Source organism: Salvia splendens, chromosome 7 (genome assembly GCF_004379255.2).
Source record: "Salvia splendens isolate huo1 chromosome 7, SspV2, whole genome shotgun sequence".
Lineage (NCBI taxonomy): Eukaryota > Viridiplantae > Streptophyta > Magnoliopsida > Lamiales > Lamiaceae > Salvia > Salvia splendens.
Window position 1 is genome coordinate 2161361 of NC_056038.1, and position 23899 is coordinate 2185259.

General features: G+C 38.1%; 3 protein-coding genes across 5 annotated transcripts; 2 read left to right on the forward strand and 1 right to left on the reverse strand.

Moving 5' to 3' along the window:
* The first annotated feature begins 332 nt into the window (after positions 1-332).
* On the forward strand, positions 333-8386 carry LOC121811312 (DDT domain-containing protein PTM-like). The gene is made up of 10 exons (XM_042212149.1): positions 333-573; positions 800-1725; positions 2152-2817; positions 3008-4250; positions 4507-4798; positions 4920-5044; positions 5157-5605; positions 5709-5737; positions 6384-6860; positions 6993-8386. The coding sequence occupies exons 2-10, from the start codon at positions 893-895 to the stop codon at positions 8009-8011; spliced, it is 5133 nt and encodes a 1710-aa protein (XP_042068083.1). The 5' UTR covers positions 333-573; positions 800-892; the 3' UTR covers positions 8012-8386.
* A 1444-nt stretch (positions 8387-9830) lies between these two features.
* Positions 9831-13043, forward strand: LOC121810293 (protein FAR1-RELATED SEQUENCE 5-like). Of its 3 annotated transcripts, none has more exons than XM_042211089.1 (3): positions 9831-9954; positions 10147-12372; positions 12622-13043. In XM_042211089.1, exons 2-3 carry the CDS (start codon positions 10183-10185, stop codon positions 12793-12795), a joined length of 2364 nt encoding a protein of 787 aa, XP_042067023.1. In that variant the 5' UTR covers positions 9831-9954; positions 10147-10182; the 3' UTR covers positions 12796-13043. The 3 variants fall into 3 exon arrangements, with proteins under 3 accessions (XP_042067023.1, XP_042067022.1, XP_042067021.1); XM_042211088.1 differs by having other exon boundaries at positions 9839-9954; positions 10136-12372; XM_042211087.1 differs by having other exon boundaries at positions 9860-9954; positions 10052-12372.
* A 907-nt stretch (positions 13044-13950) lies between these two features.
* LOC121741917 (AP-2 complex subunit alpha-1-like) lies at positions 13951-23440 on the reverse strand. Its single transcript, XM_042134870.1, has 27 exons — positions 23082-23440; positions 21198-21329; positions 20987-21112; positions 20764-20826; positions 20593-20690; positions 20299-20506; positions 20030-20101; positions 19740-19832; positions 19267-19368; positions 18999-19096; positions 18651-18732; positions 18458-18546; positions 17874-17979; positions 17679-17744; positions 17161-17267; positions 16981-17085; positions 16782-16902; positions 16481-16660; positions 16150-16392; positions 15858-15938; positions 15569-15733; positions 15394-15480; positions 15189-15314; positions 15020-15100; positions 14854-14925; positions 14629-14708; positions 13951-14532 (listed from the first exon to the last, which is right to left on the reverse strand). Exons 1-27 carry the CDS (start codon positions 23211-23213, stop codon positions 14391-14393), a joined length of 3057 nt encoding a protein of 1018 aa, XP_041990804.1. The 5' UTR covers positions 23214-23440; the 3' UTR covers positions 13951-14390.
* Positions 23441-23899: the final 459 nt, after the last annotated feature.

Here is a 23899-nt window from a genome sequence, read left to right on the forward strand (position 1 = left end):
GAGTTCGTAAAATGTCCAACACTCATACTTTTAGTTTTCTGCAGAGTAATTTATACGAATTTTATATTTTTCATATGCAACTTAGTGTTTAAAATAAGTAGTTCTATGATAATTACTCCATTGAAAATCCTAAAAATTAGGATTATCATTTAAAGAAACCTTAGCCCCCTTGAGTACAAATTAAAAAAAGTAGAGCTTTATAAAATAAAATAAAATTCACGAAATAAAAAAATATGGAAATATTCCGCGGTAATTGAAATTTTAAGACTCGGACGAGTCTTGCGAGTCGACTCAGGCAGTAATTAATCTGACTATCCCGAGACGAAAGAATCTACGAGAAGGCGAAGGCTTTTTTGGTTAGGCTGTTTTTATCATTTCCAAAAAATCATCACATCTCACAGCAACGCTACTCCCCTTTTCCCTCTGAATTCCTCTTCAATGGCGGTGTAATTCCACTACCTTTCTAGCCTAAAAGCTGCACAAGTCTCGCTGTTTTTTCGCCCTCGATGCGCAAATACGCGAACCCTAAGTTGATTTGAATCGGCGTCCAAATCGGAATTCAATCGATTATCGGTAACTTCTGTTCGCTTTTTCCGCTATTATTTTGTTCATATTGTCGTTTGCTGTTTGGAAATTGTGGTTGTTGCTCTGTTGTTCAGTTTTTTTGGTAACTGGATGTGGAGTTTTAATGTTGGATCTAAAGCCGTCTAGAAATTCGCATCTGGTTATTTTTTTCGTGTTTATTTAATTTTGATTGAGATGCGAATGTGCTGAGAGCTGTGGTGATTAAATGTGATAGGTTTTGATTAGAGAAGCTTGGGGAGGAGAAGCTGGAATGGTGAATTAGATTTAGGGGTTGTGTCGGAGGAATTGGATCGCAGTTGGTGGTATAATGGAGTCTGCGGTGGCTGAACCCCCAAAGCGGCGGGGGAGAAAACGGAAGAATCGTGATTTGGAAAGCACGGAGGGGCGTGATGGGAAGAGGATAATGTCGACGAGGTCATTAAGGCTCTTGGGAAGATATGTGCGGAAAAATTTTCAGGGAAGTGGGTTGTTTTTGGGGAAGATAATGTCTTACGACTCAGGTTTGTATCGGGTAAACTATGAGGACGGCGATTTTGAGGATTTGGATAGTGGTGAAGTGAAGGCGATTTTGGTGGAAGAATGTGATTTGAATGGTGAGTGGTCGGAGAAGAAAGAGAAATTGGACGAGTTACTGCCAATTAAAGATGTAAATGGTAAGGTTTCGAAAGTTGAGGATGCGCTAGAGCCTGAAAATGTGAATCAAGCTGAGTTGTCACTGCCAAGTGACCAGAGGAATGATGAAACTGCTGCAGACATTGTAGCAGAGAACCATGATGATGGCAATAGCAATGCAGATGCTGATTCTTCAAATGATTCATGTGAGGATACTCAAGATCAAGACAATAGTATAGACATGGAAGAGGCACTTGTTCCACCTCCAGAGTTGCCTCAGTCTTCTGGGCACATTGGTGTCCCGGAGGAGTATGTTTCTCACCTTCTCTCCGTACATAGTTTCTTACGCTCATTTAGTGTTCCGCTGTTTCTATACCCCTTTGGACTAGATGATTTTGTAGGAGCACTAAATTGCTCTGTCGCAAATACGTTGTTGGACTCCATTCATGTTGCTATGTTGCATGTTTTGAAGCGCCACATTGAGAGGCTCTCATCAGAAGGTTCAGAGCTGGCATTAAAATGCATGAGGTACCTTATGATTTGAATTTATATCATGAGTCTTGATCTGTTTGTTCTTGTGAGTCTGATCATACTCCTTTTTTTTGGGTGGGCTGGAGCGGAGCGGGGTTGTATAAATATTATGCACAATAATATTGCTTTCCTTCTCATCTTCTTTCCCAGTCTGCTAGTGCTATCTTGCTTTGTCACTCATACAAGGGACTAGAATCTAGAAATTGTGCTTCAAGTCAGCTTTGCATTAGCTATTAAATTAAATTTCCTATCATTGGAAAATGTTGTGTTGGTTACTTTGGAACTACTATCCTGACAGTTACTTTTTCAAACATTTTGGTAAAATGGTCTTGTTTGTCTGTCTGCTTTTTCTTTAACTTCTAGCAAATTATTGTTTAAAATTTACTTGCTGCATATCAAACTTCCTGTTTTCTGTCTGTATAGGTGTTTGGACTGGAACTTACTGGACAACTTAACTTGGCCAGTGTACTTGGTCCATTACCTAATGGTGATGAATCATAAAAATGACCCTGACTGGAATGATTTTTATGTCCATTCGCTGGAGAGAGATTATTACACTTTATCAGCTGGGAGGAAATTAATTGTTTTGCAGATTTTGTGTGATTTTATTTTGGATGCTGAAGAACTGAGAGCAGAAATGGATATGCGTGAAGAATCAGAAGTAGGAATAGACATGGATACGAGTACAGTGGTCAAACCTACAGGTGCATCTAGAAGACATCCTAGAGCCTCTGGGTTCAAGGATAGAGAACAAGATGCATATGAGATGAAGTCTTCTCTTGATAGGCAATCTATTCAAGAAGGCAGATCAGAAAGTTCTGCTGATGATGATGCTAATGGTGATGAATGTCGCATCTGTGGCATGGATGGTTTGCTGCTTTGCTGTGATGGATGTCCATTGTCCTACCACTCAAGATGCGTGGGACTTAACAAGATGCATATGCCTGAAGGTTCATGGTATTGCCCTGAGTGTAAAATGAATGCAACTGAACCGAAAATTTTGCAAGGAACAACCTTACGAGGAGGATATAATTTTGGCGTCGATCCATACGGACAAGTATTTGTTGCTACATGTGACCATCTTCTTGTGTATGTTTCTAATTTTGACTTGAACCTCTACTTTAGTTTTTTTATTTGCTAAAATTTTGCTTGTTCCATGTGGAATTTGGTCTGTTCTATTGTCCTTGCCATTATCTGAGGTTTCTCAGCTGCCTCATCTAATGTGAAAGTTTATTATCTTTACTAATGTGCTTTGATTTTTCTGGAATTATATGTGCAGATTGAAGGCCTCAGTTGACTCTGAAATTTGTCTGAGATACTACAATAGAAGTGACATTCCTAGGGCTCTCCACGCCCTTTGCTCAAAAGCAGAGCATGTTGCCATATATTCAGAAATATGTATGGGGATCGTGCAGTATTGGCAACTGCCTGAGGAAATTATACCTCTCAATAAGATGACTGAAGTCGGTGTGCAATTAACAAATGAAATTGGAGGTGGTGTATGTACCGCTCATGTGGATAATCTGTTGGACAATTCAGTTGCAAAGACGACTGAGGTTGAGAACACTGGAAGTTGTATCACTACTACCAGTGCAGCAGATATGACTGTCTCAAGTCTTATGAACTGTGTTCATGAACCTGTCCAATGTGTGAACTCTTCGGATAAGGTGGCCAAACCTGTTCAGTTGGGTAACGTTGATTATGCTAGAGAGCAATCTAGTGTTATTGTGAACACCAGCATATGTGATGGACCCACTTCTTACAGTGGTTTAATTGGTCAGCCTACTGATACCAATGGTTTGAGCCAACAAAGCACTTCAAATGTGACAGAAGTTGTTGCCCACTCAACAAGAAACCAGAGCAATTATTACAGTGGTCCAAGCAGCTGTGTTTCTCAAGAAGCCAACATTTCCAATTCGTTCCTGGAACTTAACAATCGGGTGGACAAGCTGTTCTATCGAAATTCATGTGATGGTTGCTCATACATGGGGTCTTCCTTCAAACCATCTGGTTATATAAATAATTATTTGCATGGAGATTTCGCTGCTTCTGCAGCTGCTAATTTGGCCATTCTTTCGTCTGAAGAGAATCATGTCCCTGATCGATCTTCATATAACCGCCGGAAAGTTATGTCTGAAAATGTTTTACTTCATGTAAAAGCATTCGCTTCAGCATATATGCAATTTTTTTGGCCAAATTCCGAGAAGAAGCTTGTTGAGATCCCAAGGGAGAGATGTACCTGGTGCTTTTATTGTAAAGCTAATGTTGTAAGCAAGAGAGGATGCTTATTAAATGCAGCTGCTTCAAATGCCAACAGAGGGGCTATAAAGGTACTTGCTGGTGTTCGCTCTATGAAGAAGGATGGGAGGCTTCCTGGCGTTGCAACATATATTATGTTTATGGAGGAGAGCTTAGGTGGTCTACTTATTGGTCCCTTCCGTAGTGACACTTTCAGGAAAAGATGGCGTAAAGAAGTTGAACAAGCCACTGATTGCATTGCAATAAAAGTACTTTTGCTTGAAGTAAGCATCTTCATTTTTGTACCCATCATCAGGTTACCGGTCCTACTTAATAGTTGTTTAGCTATAGGAGACATAGTGGCATGGACTCAAGGGCCGGTGTTCCATCATGGCTTCTTCTTGTTCGCAAGCTTTCCTTGATTCCTGCTTTAAACTGTTTGTTAGTTCTCCCATAGCTGACCACTGTATTCCTGAAGTTGAAAATTTTTACTTGTATAGAATTGTAGTTTAAATGCTCAACCCTTGTTTCTGTTTACAGCTTGAGGAGAATGTGCACCCCATTGCCCTCTCTGGAGATTGGATAAAGCTTGTTGATAATGGGTCAACTCAATCTTCTACCACTCAGATTGCAGCAAATGCTGCTGGATCGACCCAGAAGCGTAGACCAGGAAGGCGTGGCCGGAAACCTTCTGCTGTAGTGGAAGTTGCAACTGATGATTGCCAGGATACATCAACTGACTTCACCTGGTGGAGAGGAGGTACACTGTCAAAGCTTATGTTCCAAAGATGTGTTCTGCCTTCGTCAATGGTTAGAAAAGCAGCCCGTCAAGGTAATGTGTTGGACCCTTTTTTTCAGCAGAGAAGTTCCATGCTGGATGTATTGTGTTGTTTCTGTATATGATTTTGTGGAAATCCATAGCTTTATCTGATGACAAGTTAAACGAATAGCAGGTGGTTCAAAAAAGATACCTGGAATAAATTATGTTGAAGGACACGAAACTCCAAAAATTAGCAGGCAGCTTATATGGAGGTCAGCAGTTGAAATGAGTAGGAACATGGCACAATTGGCTCTCCAGGTGCATCTGAACACACACAACCCCCACTCTCTATGAGCTGTATATTCAGGCAATAATTTCTTTTCTGTTACAATTCTGTTCATTCCTGATACAACTATTGACCTTGGATCAGGTTCGGTGCCTTGACTTTCATGTAAGGTGGAATGATCTAATACGTCCAGACCAGAACCCTCCTGATGGAAAAGGTCCTGACGCAGAGGCTTCTGCTTTTAGAAATGCTTTTATTTGTGATAAGAGATCTTTGGGAAATGAAGTCAGATACTGCATTGATTTTGGTAATCAAAAGCACCTGCCTTCTCGTGTCTTGAAAAGTGTAGTAGAGGTAGAGAAAATTCCTGTTGATGGAAAGGAAAGATACTGGTTTGCTGAGACACGGATCCCCTTATATCTGATTAAAGAATATGAAGAAAAAACAGAGAAAAACAACCCTCTAGACATGCCCAAGCTGCATAGGAGACAGTGGAAGGCTTCTCGGGAAAATATATTCACCTATCTTGCACGGAAACAGGAAATCATTACCAGAAGTAATTGTTCTTCATGTCATCAAGATGTCTTGTATAGGTATTTTACCAACATATTTGTGTGCTATTCTGTTCGAGCTCATTACTTTTTTCTCCCTTTATATCAATTATAATCATTTTGCGTGTTTTGGTTTGATGTTCAGGGATGCTGTCAAGTGCAGTTCATGCCAAGGTATTGAAATGATAAGTAGTATTGTATTTGCATCACTATCTTTTTAAATTCACATCATTCTTCCCTAAAATACCACAGAATGGTTTTTCCCAATAGTATAAAATGTCATACTCAATGACCAATAAACTGATCCCTTGTAGTTTGAACTTTGAAGATGATTAAGTTGATGCTAATCCATTGTAACTGTATCTTGCATTTCCTGCTGCCAGTACCCTTTCGCCTTTTATTTTCCCTTTAAACATTCTTTATTATATAAACCTACTTGTTTTTTTCGTGTCTAAGAGTGATCTCCTTCTGTTATGTCATACATGTGGAAAAGAGGATGAACTTATCTCCATCTGTTCTTTGCACTAAGGCTAGCAAAAATCAATGTGTTCACTTCATTTGACTCTGTATTATTTTCCCTTACGCATCACATACTGAGACCTTGTCTGCATGGTGTCTAGATTTCTTTTATCTTTTCACTGTGGCTCAGTGTTTGGTGATTTTCTTTTCCTGAGACAAATTTTGCAACAGTTGGTAAATGTTTGAATTTATGTTGTCACTTTATCTCATTCTTTGAGTTTGTAGTGGCAAAGAACTAGTATTTTTTTCCTTCTCTTGGTTATGATTGTATTGGTGAGAACATAACATGTTTGTCGGCCAGGTTTCTATCATCAACATTGTACAGTCAGTTCAACAGTTCAAAAGAATGAGGAAGGTGAGTTTTTGGTCACCTGCAAGTCCTGCTCTGATGCTCAGGCTCTTGCTCAAGTTCAAAATAGCTATGGGTCTCCTACGAGCCCTTTGCTCCTTCAAGGTCAAGACATGCTAAATGGGGTTACTGCTAGCAGAAGTGAAAAATTAGTCGGTTATAAACGTCCATCAGAATCTGTTGGGGTGAAGGATTATTCTTCTGAGATAAAATCAATTAATGCTTCTGCAAATAAGAAGAAAAGTAACAACAAAAATTGGGGTCTTATTTGGAGGAAGGGCAGTGGTGAAGACACTGGCATGGATTTCAGATTGAGAAACATTATTATGAGGGGCAATCCAGATATGGATATGACAAATCCTGTTTGCCGTCTTTGTAATCTACCATATAATGCTGACCTTATGTACATTTGTTGCGAAGCGTGCAAATGTAAGCTTTCTCTGTAAATTTCATATTTGATCTCCATTTCTTACGTAGTTGTGCTTCTGTCTTTTTTAAACAATTAATAAATTTGGAACTGTACAGTACTAATTTATGTGTCCATTTGCTGCCAATTTACAGATTGGGTGCATGCTGATGCTGTGGAATTGGATGAGTCGAATGTCTATCGCTTGGCAGGGTTCAAATGTAGCCGGTGCCGTAGGATAAAAAATCCTGTGTGTCCTTATAAGCCACTAGATGATAAAGTAGAGAGCAAGGCTCCAAAGCTGGAGAGATATGAGATGGACTCTAATTCTCCGTTTCTTGGACATCACATGGAAGAGCGCCCTGCTTACTCTGCAATGCCAATGAAGGAAGAAGTTGGTCGTGTAGTAGCAGATGTTCCTCCTGTCCTTTCTCCTTCTTCCGAAAGCACTGGCATGATGAACGGTGATTATGGATGGAATAACTCAAACGTACCTCGTTCTGGTTCCAACAAGCTGCCAGTAAGGAGACATGTGAAACAGGTGAATGATGCGTACTCTCCTTATCCTTTCGAAGCAAATGTCTTGAATTCTTCTGGAAAATTGCCAGTCAGGCGTCATACAAAGAGCGAAAACAACTCAGTTAACTATTCAGCAGTCAATCCCCATCAAATTGAAACTCCCAGCCCTTTCGAACCCAAGGCCGAGAGCTCAGGGGTGAATTCGTTATCCTCTGAGGTCAATTGGGATGTTTCTAATGGGAGCTTTGATGATGGTATAACATTGGACTACGATGGTCTTGGTTTCGATGATATGGACTTTGAACCTCAGACGTATTTCTCCTTCCATGAATTGCTTGCATCTGATGATGGTAGCCGTGCAAGTGGCAATGCACCTTCAGGAGATGTCATGCAAAATCTGGAGAGTGCCTCCACGCTTCCAGAAAACGAAATGCTTGATATATCTTATGATGACTACGAGGATCCCATCATATCAATAGGAACAGAGATGGATATTGTGCCTTGCAACATTTGCTCGCACACAGAGCCATGCCCAGACCTCTCTTGCCAATTATGTGGTATGTGGATACACAACCACTGCTCACCCTGGGTCGAACGTGAACCCTCATCATGGGAGGAGAATTGGAGGTGTGGCAACTGTCGTGAATGGAGGTAGTCGAAAATCGAGCTTTTTGTTCCACATTGTTGGGTGAAGTGCTATTTTGAGGAAGAAGGTATATAATTGTGCACTCTGGTTACAAAGTTGAAAGGTATCCACTCATTCTATCCGGTTGAGACTAGAAATCGAGGCAGTGCTAGAGCAGTGGAACGAACTCCCTCGTTGCTCTGAGACGGGCTGGTTGATGTACGTTATGTCAGGGGAAAGAGGCGAGCATTCTTATCCGACTTTGATTGATAAGCTGGTTTTTTTGTGTGCTTATCTTATTGATTTGGTAACAGAAAACATTTGGCATTCATTCAATCCAGCATTTTGTAACTAACCATGCCCAATCACTTGACATGCTATACTATTCTCTTATGATTGTGCTTACTATTTAGTGTATTTCTCATTTTGTCGGAGCATTTATCATAATAAAAAAAAGAAAGTAAAAGAGAAAATAAAAAGAAAACATGATGTATGTTGTTCACCCATTTTCATCTGTGTGAAGCCCCTTTTTTTCTTCTTCACAAAAAATAAGTATCTTTTTCTAATTTATTACAAATATTGCTCATAAATTGTGGACTGTTATTTACATAAACTAACACGCTAAAATGAAATGCTTTATTTATATGTATAGTGGTGAAGTAAAATCGAAAGCGAGACCAGTCGTAAATGTAGCAAAAAAATAAATCATTAATTTAGTTTTTAGTTTTAATTAAATTATGAATTTTTTTCCTATAAAAAAATAATAACCAATTAGTGAGAAATTAAAACAAATAATTTTTATAATAAATTGTTTATATATATTGAGTAAACATCGCCCGATTTGGGGGGCGACTGCCAAATGGCCTAATTTTTACTTAGGGTCACTCATAAATGTCATCATCCTCCACCAATCTATAGAGTACCTTTTGAATAGACGACAAACGATATTTTTAAGTAAATTACAATTTTATTCATTAAAGTATAAAAGTTTTTATATCTCTTTAGTTCGTCCACTTTACACTGCAAATCATTTCATTTAGTGAATCCCTCAAAATTATTTTTTTAATAAGACGAAAAACAATGTATTTTTAACTTATGCGGTGAATTACAATTTTATTCATTAAAGTATAAAATTTTATCTCTTTAGTTCGTTCACTTCACGCTGCAAATCATTTCATTTAATGAATCCCTCAAAATTTATTTTTTGAATAAGACGACAAACAATGTTTTTTTAACTTATACGACTCATTAAAATATAAAAATCCTTATATCTCTTTTCACTTCAAACTGCAAATCATTTCATTTAATGAATCCTTCAAAATTAATTTTTTGATGTGGCAAATTACAATTTTACTCATTAAAGTATAAAAATCTTTGTATCTCTTTAGTTCGTTCACTACATAGTGCAAATCATTTCATTTAATGAATCCCTCAAAATTTATTTTTGAATATGACGACAAGCGATGTTTTTTTAAACTTATACAACGAATTATAATTTTACTCATTAAAATATAAAAATCTTATATCTCTTTAGCTCGTTAACTTCAAACTGCAAACCAATTCATTTAATGAATACTTCAAAATTATGTTTTCGATCCGCCGCTATGTACATTTATTTTCTTTCTATACAAAATAGTTTCAGTTTATCATTTGGTCTATAAATCAATTAGATATTCTCTCCATATAAAAACGATCTAATCATAACCATTTAATTTAGAATATTTGAGATTCAATCTTCTAATCATGCTGAGAGTTTCATCTTTTGCAAGCAGACCCCTACAGAATCGAAAATACGAAATTGGCCCTCAAAATAAATAGGAGTTCGTAAAATTAGGGCTCTGATTGCCTGCAACCACGCCCACACGCCTTCTTCACTCGTCACTCCCTCTCCTTTTTTTGAGTTTTCTTCCATTTCCAAACAAACCAATTCACTCAATTCTAATTTTTCTGTATAAAGACAATCATAGATTCTGGTAAGTCTCTTCAGTATCTTTCATTGCCTCCCTCAATTCTTGCAAATTAATCCATTTGAGTTTCAGTTTTCATTTTTTGAATTTGAATTACTTGAAGATTTATCGGTAAATGGATCAGATTGGCATCCAAGAATCGTCCTTTATGTATATGTGGAGTAATTGTTGTTTGTGATTTGGATAGTTGCTGTGCAGATTTCAGGTGATTGAATTGGTGTGGTGCATAGAATAATGGAAAATGGGGTTATAGAATTTGATGTTGGTTTAGGCGGGGGAGATGATGGGATTGATATTGAGCCCTCGAATGATGACGTTGACATGCCTGATGGATCATCAAATGATGCTAATTCTCTCGGCAGTGGTAGTGGGGAGACCTCTTTTAGTGTTGGGGTTTACATTCCGGAGGGGGATCATGATCTTGAGCCGTGTGAGGGGATGGAATTCGAGTCGGAGGAGGCTGCGAAAGCGTTTTATAACTCGTATGCTAGGAGGGTTGGGTTTAGCACTCGTGTGAGCTCCTCGCGCCGCTCTAGGAAGGATGGTGCGATCATACAGCGGTCGTTTGTGTGTGCCAAGGAGGGGTTTAGGAATTTGAATGAGAAGAGGACTATGGATAGGGAGATCAAGAGGCCGAGGACTGTGACTCGTGTGGGGTGTAAGGCGTCCCTGTCTGTTAAGATACAGGAGTCGGGGAAGTGGTTGGTGTCGGGGTTTGTGAAGGAGCATAATCATGATCTGGTGCCGCCTGATCAGGTGCATTGCCTCCGTTCCCATCGCCAAATCTCTGGCCCTGCAAAGACTTTGATCGACACGTTGCAGGCTGCTGGGATGGGACCGCGTAGGATAATGTCTGTGCTCATTAAGGAGTATGGCGGGATTAGTAGAGTCGGGTTCACAGAGGTGGATTGTAGGAATTATATGAGAAACAGTAGGCAGAGGAATATGGAGGGTGATATTCAGCTGCTTTTGGATTATTTGAAACAGAAGCAGTCTGAGAATCTTAACTTTTTCTATGCAGTGCAGGGGGATGAGGATCAGTACACCGGTAACGTGTTTTGGGCTGATCCAAAGTCGCGATCTGACTACAGCCATTTCGGAGATACTGTTACGTTTGACACCACGTACAGGTCAAATAGGTATAGATTACCTTTTGCGCCCTTCACGGGGCTGAATCACCATGGACAGCCTGTCCTGTTTGGTTGTGCCTTCCTAATGAATGAATCAGAGGCTTCCTTTGTGTGGTTATTCAAAACTTGGCTGGAGGCTATTTCTGGCCGCTCTCCGGTATCAATCACCACAGAGCATGATGGTGTGATTCGCTCCGCCATCACACAGGTCTTCCCCAACACTCGCCACCGGTTCTGCAAATGGCATATGTTCAAGCAATGCCAGGAGAAGTTGTCTCATGTGTTGCTACAGCATCCTCAGTTCGAAGCTGCTTTCTACAAGTCTGTGAACTTGTCTGAAAGCACCGATGAATTTGAATCGTGCTGGCATTCCCTTGCGGATAAGTATGACCTCAGAGATCATAAGTGGCTTCAAGCCATCTATGAGGATCGGAAACAGTGGGTCCCTGTGTATCTACGCGATACTTTCTTTGCTGAAATGTCGGTCACTCAGAGAAGTGACAGTATGAATTCTTACTTTGATGGGTATGTGAATGCATCAACCAATTTGAATCAGTTCTTTAAGTTGTATGAAAAGGCGTTAGAGAGCCGCCATGAGAAAGAAGTTAAGGCGGATTTTGATACTATGAATGCATCGCCTGTTCTGAAAACTCCTTCCCCAATGGAGAAACAGGTGTCTGAATTTTACACGAGAAAAATATTCGCAAGATTCCAAGAGGAGTTGGTTAGTACTCTCACTTTTATGGCATTGAAAGTGGATGATGACGAAGAAGTAATAAGTTATCAAGTATCAAAATATGGGGAAGAACACAGAGCGTATCACGTGAAGTTCAATGTTCTTGAAATGAGAGCTACTTGTAGCTGCCAGATGTTTGAGTTCTCGGGACTTCTTTGCAGACATGTATTGGCTGTTTTCAGAGTGACTAACGTACTGACGCTTCCATCTCATTACATCTTAAAGAGATGGACAAGAAACGCGAAGAGTAGTGTTACACTGGAAGAACGAGTCAGTGACCCATACCAGAGTTATTTGGAATCCCACACTGTTAGATATAACACACTTCGGCATGAGGCCTTCAAATTTGTGGAGGAAGGAGCAGAGTCCATAGATTCCTATAATGTCGCTATGGCTGCTTTGGCAGAGGCTTCAAACAAAGTTGCTCTTGGGTTAAAGAGTGAGGGGAAGTCATCTTTGACCAATGATCGAATGAGGGATGTCTCAGCACGGATTGGATTTCAGGCGAATCAATGCACTGCAGAAGTGCCAGGGAGCTCGGGCCAACAACTGTCTGAGGTTTGTCACTCCCTCTAGTTAAACTTTAATACTTAGCTGAGTTTGGATGATTTTGTAAATATTTTTCTTTAGTGTTATAACAGCTTTTGAATGACTGAATCGTATAATTCTATTAGACTGTTGTTAATCCTGAATTCCGATACTAAACGTGTTCATATGGTGGATTAGTTAGACTCATTATACAATTACTCTTACATCAACCACACAAATACAGCAATGTGTCTTTATAAATCCGCATTATCTCTGTAGGATGACATGGATCGGAAGATTAACGAGCTCTTTGTGGATCTGGAGCGTGCCAACCGCAAGTGTGAAGTATACCGCACAAATCTCCTCTCGCTTATGAAGGATGTAGAGGACCATAAGCAGCGTTTATCCGTTGAAGTCCAAAACATAAAGCTGAGCTTGAAAGATAGCCTATAAGAATACTCTCCTAGTTTGCATTGATCCTGCAACGAAGTAGTTAGAAGCCATTTTCTGTCTTTAGAATTCGTTGATGCTGCTTATATATAGGATTTCATAAGTTGCTGTCTGATGTCAAATGATTTATCAGCAGCTAATCAACCATTATTTAGTTAGTGCAGCAAATGATTAAACATTGATTTAGTGTATATATTTGTGTCCAAGTGCACAGTTGAAATGCTGATAAGTCTGGTGGTTTTTCTCAGCAATCTGAATGTTTTGATTTATTTTGAAGATTACTACTTTTTTGTGTTTGTGATACTATGGGAGAGTGTTATATTGCTAACTCAATACTTAATTGCTTATTACAATTAAATAATAGTCATTAGATATTCAAATCAAGGGCTTAAATCAAGGATATTAAGGTCAATTTACAACAAATTAGTTATAACAAACTTTTGAAAAATATCATATAACTTTAAAACGCATATAACTTTCTCGATTTAAATTATATTTTTGCACAACATATATCAAATTAAAGATAATTTCATAAGAATTCTAACGAGATCTCACTTGCATATGTTCTGATGTCAAAATTTGAAAAAAAATTAAAAAATTTTCAATTTTTTCGTACAACAAAATGTAACCTAGTATATAAAATATGTCAATATAATACATGTAGAATGTCAATATAAGCAATGTGTTAACATTCTCAAAGCGCACTGTGTTGATATTTTCGAAACACTATATTGACATTTTCATCCAAACCCCTAATTTGGTACTTTTTTTTTATCTTTTTCGATTTAATTATTAAAAATGAAATTACACGTGACAAATTTTAGACCACAAGATTTCTAAAATCCTATAATCTTAAATTAATTGTAACTAGCAATTAAATGATGAGTTAGCAATTGATCGCCCCTATGATACTATATCCTATCTCTCTTATAAAATATCATTTTATTAAATTCCATGTTCAAAAGAAATATCTCGTTTATGGCATAACAGATTGGAGTACTTTATTAGATATGTGATATACTATGTCTAATTTTTAACCCTCGAAACCATAAAAAGAGCATGATCTTTGTGCTTCAAAACGACATCATATGACTAAAGAAGACATCATCGAAAAATTACAGCTTTGAACATAAGAAAAATACATTACGCAGCATCATCGATTACAAATTCCACTATTGATGTTAAAACAAATACACATCCACAAACAAAATATTTGATTGTTACAACCTCGAGCAGTTATCTGCGATGTGTGATTCAAATTTTACAGGAATCAATGTTGTAAAACCTGACTAGAAAAGAAGTGGATAATAAAAAAGACAACACTCAAATAAAAAAGAAAATGAAAGAAACAAGAATAGACCCTTCTCACCCCCTCGCTAAAGCACAAATCTAGTTGTGCAAAAGAATATCAAAACTTGAAAGCCTCCAAAGTGTTCCAACGCTCAGCCGATTACATACAGATTCACCCTTGATTCCGCCAGCCCCTGCATTATATCGTTCAACGCCTCCCAACCGGGGAGGAGGGGGTGACACGGCAGCTGTGTTGTATGAACATTGGTTACACGGTCGTGAATAACTGTGTGCGAATGATACCCCGCTCAAAGCAAACCAGCAAGAATAGCTCCAGGATCTGAGGCGGGAGTCGGTGGAGTTACCGGCTGGGCTTGAGGTGGCATCGGTGCAGGTGATCGAGAAGGAACAGGGATGCTGATTAATTGCTCCTTAATAAACTCCTTCAGTCTGTAAATATGATGGCATGAAGCTCAACATTAATCACCAGATAGTTTTTTCAAGTGGTGCTGGGGTGAAAGAATGAACATATATAGATATACATACTCAAATGTGAGTGCTGGATCTCCCGATGCAACGGTCATTCGCAGCTGTGTTCTGTCTGCTGGATCTGTTTCTATTCTTGTCTGATGATAATATCCCCAAAATTGCAGGAATTAATATCATGGCAGTCACAAAGCAAATTATCATACATATAGGGTTAACTCTTAGATATCTGCTGAAAGACTTTGGAACAAAACATTTCTATTTCATTAAGAACTAAAAGCATACCAAGCATAGCATGGCTCGAGTGCTTTCGGAGTAGAATGTAGTGCTGACTACTAAATTGTTAGCATTGGGATCCTGGATGGGAAATATAAGATGAAGTAATGTTCAAGATACGAGGCAAAAAATAATAACCATATAAAAAAGGAACTTAAAGGAACGAAGAACTTACGAGGCCAGGGCACACTGTCAGGTGCAAACTGCTAAATAAGTTTGCCATTTCTGCAAGCAGCATGGGTCTTACACCTCTAACCTGGTGAACAAAATTGAAAGAAGATAAGGACCTAGTTATTTTATTGGGGTAATAGGGAAAGAATTAACTTAATTCAAAAGGAACATACAACTTCTTGCAGCTTCAGTGGAGGTCCTGAGAGTGATCTCCATTGTGGGAAAAATTCCTCGGGAGAAACCAAAATTGGCTGAAGAAACTTGTTCAAGACAGCAGGAAGGCGAAGTTTTACATTGACCTGTTCATGCAATGTATTACTTCTAATGAAAAATAACAGTTCCAACTCATTGATTATATGTATGGTCCTTGAACAGTACCACATTGGCTCCAAACTTGTATGAGAAGTCCAGCACAGCTGAATCTCTGCTTGGTTGGAGGTTGACTACTTCAAGTGGACATTGAACCTGAGGGGGGGGAACGTATTTACTTTCAACATTGAAACCGATATAGGAACTGAGCAAAATCCAGCAAAAGAAGTTTTAGAGATTCAACCTGTGCCCTCGGGGGAATAGTATCCGGTACTAGTGAGAGCTCTGTCTTTAGATGTGATGGGGGCAATATCATCGCTTGCACTGACACTAAAGGAGCAGTGTTCTTATTTCCCAAGAAGAGAATAACTCTACCTTGATGACCTCGCCAGTCAGCTTTTATGCCAATCTGCAACACAACAAAGGTTGAAGTAACTCTCTAACTAGGAAACAATCGTTTGAAGCTCATACTCATATATTTGATACTGAAAAATATGCCCTGTGAAACTGAATAAGGAAATGATAAAGTGCACCTGGATATTGACATCCTCATATAGAACACCACTATCCTTCACGCATAAGGCACGGAATTTTTCCCCAATATCACCAATTGGCTGCAAGTATCAAAGGGAAAGTAAGAAGAAGAGAAATATAAGCTGCAGACAGAAGTAGGTAACAGTGAAGTTCTTTTGCACCAGCCCAAAAGATAAACCACAACACAGCACTTACAAATTATCAAACAAAATTCTAACATGTTAATTTTCCCAAAATGCATACTATACTTATGAAACAAGTATATATTAAGTAAGCAGAAGAAAATGATACCTGAACTGTACTAGTCTGCTCTTCAACAGGTGCAAGGGCTAAAGCATCTAGATTCGAACCACCTTCCAAACTGGAAGGTACACTTGGATCAGATTGAGGAGCAGTACCTGGTGGGCCTTCAATAGCTAATGGCCCTAAAAGATCTCCAAGGAGGTCAGGAGACGGTGTACTAGGAGGTTGGGGATCCACTAATGCCAAAGTCCCATTTGCATGTGCTAATCCTTGTCCAGAGGTGCTTTCGTCCTGCACACATATTTGCTTATTGGATACATATTCAAAACTTGTCATTTAAAAAGTGAGTCCAGTCAGAATCTACGGAATGATATCTCACCGTGTTATTCATGGTAGGCACCTTCACAAGACCAAGCTGGGGTGCAGGTTGGGTCCCATTTTCAGGGCGTTGATCAGTAAGTACCAAAGCATTAGAGGTCTGCTGCTGTGCCCGCAATTTAATTGCACTTTGCTCGGCTGTATCAGCCTCAGAATCTTCAGCTTTTCTTATCAATGATGACTATAACCAAAAAATTGGCATGGTCAGCATTGTTAGTAAATCAGGACAAAGTTACATTAACAAATGATGGTGTGACATAATAGATAGTAGACCAATACTAAGTCGGCATCCACATTCTAACCTGTCTCTCAGGGAACTTTGGCATTTCAGCAAGTATATCCATTAGAGCTGCACCTTTCATGCTCAAAGCAAGATATTCAACTGCACGTTGCTGTATTTCAGCATCAATACAACTCTCATACCTGGAACATACAATCTTCAACCTCAGTGGAAAACCGGAACATACTAACTAAAAAAAAATAGTTGTTTCATGTAATTACTTTCTGAAGATTGCCCATATTTGCTTCTGTAGCTCCGCGTCAGGTGGTTGAGTGTGCATTAAAATCTTTGCATACGTGGAAAGAAGGATAGGAATTGTTGGTGTCCTGGTCATATATGATTTAGTTAAATAAGTAGAGAAGTTAGGACATATAAAGAGATATACAATGATAGGCCCTTACGAAACAGTGGGCAGTTTCTCATGTATAATGTTGAAAATTTCCCTTGGACTCCATCCTGGTCGTCTGGCTAGAAGATGACTATATTCTCCAAGGATATATGCACTGACCTGTGATATCATAAAATTGTTTTAACTCTAGTATTATGAAGAGATTGGCTGTAGAGGTTCTAGACAGAAACAATAAATCCAAACATCCAAAGAGATACTGAACTTTTATTAACCAATAACATTTTGATTTCACCACTCAGGTTTTTTGACTGATTGGCATCAGCCTATCCAGCACTTAGTTAGTCTATTGTAATGAAATTATTGTAAACAACTTAAGAAATAGTAGATGATATGAGCACTGAGCAGATATACGACTAGTTTATTTTATGGTACATATTATATTAGAAGTATACAAAACTTGTACAAGAATCGTGTAACATTTATCATGCAAGTCAATATAGCTCTTGATTCTGGCATGCCTTCTTTTACAAAATACTAGCAAAATTTGAACAATCAGTGAGTCTAACACACCTTCACCATCGTCTCATGAATGGCAGGCTTGTCAAGGTACTCTCGGGCTTTCATAGCTGCATATGGCTGGTAAGATAGAAGCATGAATATACAAAACAAGTTGTGTGAAAGTTCATTTATCAATTATTAGGCTACATCAACTAGCAGTTACAGAAATAACATGAGAACTGAGAAGCCTGTCAATGTGTCAGTTACCTGTAAATCCTCATTATTTGTAACGAACTGCACGACACGGAACCAAATGTCATCGCTTACGAAATCCCCTGCCTTATCTATCAACTGAAGAATAACATCCACATACCTGAAACGAGGAGAAATATGTCATTGAAAAAGTAGATCAAGTAACTGCCTTGTGTATGACTATACTCCTAAATAAAACTCATAGCAAAGTCCGACACACACCGAGCTATTTCATATGCATAGTTTGCAAAGAAATTGATCACATAATGACATAGATATCTAGCTTTGACTTGTTTCTAAAGAAACTTTAGGTAAGGTTTTACAAATTCACAACAAAATTTTCATAACTGCACATATAACTGAATTAAGAAAAATTAAAATTCAACTCTGGTGTAAGCGATTAAAAAAGGAATGAACTTGAGCACTTACTCTTACTTCTAGCTTAACTTGATCTAGTCTCAATTAGTAAGGAGGAAAGGAAAATAATCACTCATAAAATACGTCACATGACTATGGCGGGATTATTTATCTGTCCTCTAACTGAAACCCAATTTATTCTCAAGTGTAAACGAATAGCCTTTTATGAATCAATTTCATACCATGACAAGTCCGGGGCAAACTTTTCTGCAAGAATTGCAGCTTTAAGTGACAATTCTTCCCGCATTGCAAAGTCTGCTGTGCTAAGATACTGAAACCAGATGATGGCCAAGCATGTATTACTTTCCTTGTTGGTTATATCAACCAATAAAGGTTTTTGAATGCATTCACTACAAGCTTGTAAGTCATGTGCACCTGTAATAATTCTTCAACTATGTCCTTTGCATTTGAAACATCACACATGCCATACAGCAAATCAAGGGCACGTCTCCTGATGCTGTTAGAATAAAGCATGGTTAGATATGTGTGTCAACTGTCAAAGCTAGTAAAATACTTGCAAGAAGAAAAGGAGAGAGATCCCTTAATAACTTCTTAATTACATAATATTTGTAAAATCCAAATAAAGACATGATCATGGTCACGACATGTGCATCTTTTATAGGTGGAAGCAACTCCATGAGTTTATTTATATCACGATAACTAATGCTGAGTGGTTATTTAAGTCTTCAACACTCAACAAGCATGAAAATAGTAATAGGTAACCTGATATCGGGATCCTTCAGTGAAGTAATGATCTGAGCTTGATGTCTTTTAATAATATCTTGCACATCTGTGACCATCAACATCCGAGTCATGTTCTCCTGCATTAAACAACAAAATCTTTGCAATCAAGACCACAATTATGCAGAGTCTTGATAAGACAATTTGTTAGGATTCCAACAATATAACCTTAACGAAAAAAATATTCAATCTTCTGTTAAAGAAACAAAAAACAGGGAGCAAGTAGCAATATAGTGAGCGAAGATCTAACCAAGCCAAGGTATCTTATATTAGGTTCACGAACAGCAATAAATTTCCCAAGCAGTGCAACACATTGAGATATCATTTCTTTCTCAGCATCAAGATGCATGACCTGAATATAAAGAAGTTTAGGTCCACAAGTTATTGACAACTCTAATAACACATCTTAAAAGGAATAAACTGATAAGACATCATTTTGTGTGTTCAGAGAGCCTCTCCAGTAATTCAATATTAAATGTAAAACAGCCCTTTGAGGTTTAGGCACCCTTGGAGACACGAAGCACAGATTCATGAATTTAATGGAGCCAAGGCATAAAAATTCCATGTCAGAATAAGACTCTACGGGGAAGATAAATCAAAAGGTAAATGAGTATAAGCTACTGTTGCTCAACAGCTACTGTAAACATGATACAGAAAAGTAGGTAAAAAAACATATCTGAGAACTGATTCAAAACAAAAAAAAAATTTACAGCGATTACTTACAAGAGAAAGAGCTTCAAAAAGAACAGCATGTGATGCATTATTCTTGTTTACATTTTTCACAACATCAGTTCCCATTAGAATCCTTTGCAGAACCTGAAAATGGCCAATAAGGAAATGTCATAACATGCCACAACCATATTTAATTTCCACACAAACACCAATATGTATCTACGGAAACCAATACAGCAACATACTGGGCGGAGATGCTGACAACTACAAATATACTAGTGATTACGATACGAAACCAAAGCACACCAGAATAGCCAATAGAGTAAAAAATAATATCAGACCTCAAACAATGACCTTCTTGTATTTGGATCTTCAACAGTTGGAAAATATTGGAGAGCCCTCATAGTCTTAACCTGCAGTGCAGGCACGGACAGAAGAAAATGTTTAGATTTTAGAAGAATGAAGAAGCTCTTATCTCTCCTACTTGAATCTAGAAATTCAGCAAATACCTAAATCCGATAAATAAAATGCAACCAAGAAAATATTTTGATATCCTAAATTATTCAGTGTCACCCTCTTCTAAGGAAATAGTGTCAAGAAAAGCACAAACCTGAAGCCAAGGCGAAGGAATACCATAATAAGTGTATTCTTGTGGAATATCCTGATTTCTAGCAAGTCTTTCCAGGGTCTTAACACATTTTGGTAGACAACTCCAGTACGCCTCATGGTTGTTGGACACTAAAGCAACTAAGAGACTCATAGAAGAAGTCAGTACTCCTAAATCACGTTCATCTAATAGCTGTGCCATCCTATCTGACCTGTCAATTACGAGGAAGAGAACTGGTATCAGATTCTTCCAATCAATCAACAACACTAACAGAGAGATTGAGAGTAGATGCTTTACCAGCCATCCACATTAACCACGTCAGGATTTTTTCTAAAGAGGCGCAGCAGACATAGTGCAGCCTTCTTCCTAACAAGCGGTCTGCAGCTGCTAGATAACTAAAGAAAATAGGAACTTTCAGATATATTTATTAGGTCACCCTGCATAATACCTTCAGAAGTGTGCACTTACAAGTAATTTTTGAACATCAGGAGCCAGAGATTCAGCAAATTCTCTGCCACCAATGTTTCCAACCTTAAGAGTTGTGATCAAATGGAATAAGCAGAAGTTAGTAAGGGGGAAACATTAAGAACTTGAGGCAGAACACAAAAATTATTATGTAAACCAATATGGTTGCATGATTTGCATCAACTATTTATAAAGAGTTATACGGACAGAAAATCGGACACCATACCAATGTCAAAGCAAGACACTGAAAAGTCTCGTTGCGGCCAATAATGTCATTGCGGACAGTATTAATTGCTAATCTCAGGAAATCGTGATTCTCGTTTAGAAGACATGATGTCACGATGTAACCAACCTACAGCAACTCAGAATGTGTGAAAACATTTGACAAGTGATGGACAATATTCTATTCCGTTTTCTGATTTTTCTGCAATTCATACCTGTTTTTCAGGATACTTTGGTGCAGATATTAAAGAAACAGCTTCCATGTGACCAAAATCAACATCATATCCTAGCATATAAATGTAAAGCATTTTCCAGACATATTTCTTCTTCTCATAATGTGACAATCCCTGTTCAGTCACAAATAAAAAATAAAAATAAGCAAAGCTATTATGATCTCACCGAGAACTAACAAATATTAAAGGTTTGAGACACTTCAGAGCCCCAGCTTACTAAGGTAGCATGACAACTGGATGGACATTGGCATACAAAGATCATGAACTCACATAATTATTTTTCTCATTTGGGAAAACAAAAGAGATTTGTATATCAATTCATATGTTTACACTTTGTTTCTGGAGTATTCACGGGCCAAGACCATAACTAACAAGTTAATTTCTGCCACTTAATTGAGTTACATCTAACATTTTGTTTCTCATTTCCCTCTTCATATGGCTTGGTTCAGAAGAGGCACTTTAGAGGGAAAAGACAATGATAAAAAAGTTTTGCCTATTTTTTAGTTCATCATATCGATTTCCTGACCAACCCAAAAAATCCTTGAATATATGCGCCATGACTTTTAGGACCAAATCATACGGAGCACATCCAATATAAGGCACTTTCTTAAATCCTATTACTGCTTCCAATCATATTTCTCTATTCTCCATGCTTAAAACAGCTGAAAATTCCTAGCAAATTAACACACTTTGTCTTATATGAGGTACATAAAAAGAGAGAACCCTATCAATGGATGGTTCTTGAAAAGAACAGAGATGGGAGGAGACAAGAGCCACAAGAGACATTGTCATTTATCAGATTCATCTAATTCCATAGATGACATAATGCTATCCTTGGTTGAAATACTGAGCAATGCATCAGAAGCCTACAATGAGGACAAATGCTCTTTTACTTAAAGATTACATGCCTATCCTCAAAAGCACAGTACAATCAGAAGGGTGTTGAACAAATTCATGAATACCTCTTATTTTCAAATGTAGGCTATCTAATAAATCTAGATCTACTTCCCATTTGTCCTTTTGGGACTCTTAGATCATTCTCAGTTTTTAACTGAAGCTGAGAGGGGCATAGCAATTTGCATCACAGTAACAGATCTTATGGATTACAAAAATGCTGATGATTTAATAGAACTTTAGTCATTGTGGTTCATATTAAAATTGCATCAATGAATATATTTCAACTTGGCTGAATTTCTAACTCTGCATGAACAGCATGAAGACAATGAGAACCATTTTGAGGCAGTTCCATGAAGTTCACTATCACACCACATCAGATAGTACAGTCCTATACGCATGAACTAGGATTCCAAAACTATTTCCATGGCACGTGTGCTTCAATGCAGCAATACAAGCCAGGCTATCGATACCAAACTGCCTCTCGAAAGTAAGACAAATAGAAAACATTTTCAAATGTTTTATAGCTAATTCCCGGAACATATAATTCTAATCATAAAAAATATACAGACTGCATTCATTCAACAAGCCAAGTATTCAAGTAGCTGAAACTCATCTTCTCCAGCAAGCTATCAGTAATGACTAGGTATACACAGCTCGTAATCCCCCAATCCATCCCTCAGCAAATAACCAGAACCCAAAATCCAACCCCAATCCATCCTATAAACCCCTTAAAACACCTCCTCACTCAATAGCACGACTACAATACCCCCAATCAGTCCAACCTACATTCACGAAATAGAAATCCCAATCCCGCAAACCCTGAATTCCAGCTCGTCTCTACACCAGTATGCCACAATTTCACACCACATCAGCTCATTCATGAGATTCCGAAAGACTTCAAACTCAAAAAGGCAATCACGCACGCCAAAAATAGCTCACAAACACCTATCATATCATGTACAAACTTGCCTTCTCGTGCTTAAAGCGAGTTCGAATGTTCCCGAGCTCCTTATCAACACGAAGGCGCTCCAGCTCCTTATTCTGACAGTTCCGGATGTCGCTGATGAAAACCGATAACCCTCTCATGCCGGAAAGCGCCATCTCTCAGATCCAGCAATTCTCCAGATCCGACGTCTATCGATTCGCAGATCTCAATCAAATTGCGAGCAGGAAATGATCGGAATTCGCAGCTTTCCGGTGATATTCCTCCGGCGCCGATGTGTGGATGCGTAGAGCGAGAAATAGAGACCGTGTTGTGAGGTGCGATCTAGAGAGAGAAAACTGGGAAAAGCCGTCGCACACTGAAACAAGACTTTTATTTTGGTGTTTTTTCTCTAAATTTCGTTATTCTATTTTTATTTTCATTTTGGGTTTTTATTACAATGATTTTTGTGTCGGGTCAAATCTTCGTAACGGTAGAATTCTCTGTATTTTAGAATTAAAATAAAAAGACATTTATATACAAATTATAGCACTAAGGATAATTTTTTCTATAAAATTATTGCAGATGAATGGATTTTAAATGTAAAATATAAAAGCTTCAGTTATAAGTATTCCTTAGTTCCGGTACATCTTTTCTATACTCTATTCGTCCTAATTAAATTGAATTACATTATCTTTTTGGAATATCACAATTAAATTGAATCATTTCTATAAAAAACAAAACATAATTCGGATGTAACATGGTTAAGAATTTGAAAATTGACATGCAATTCCATTGTTTAAGTACCAATTACTCCATATTTTATACATTGAGTGTGTACATTTTTAAAGAACACTGTTTCTTT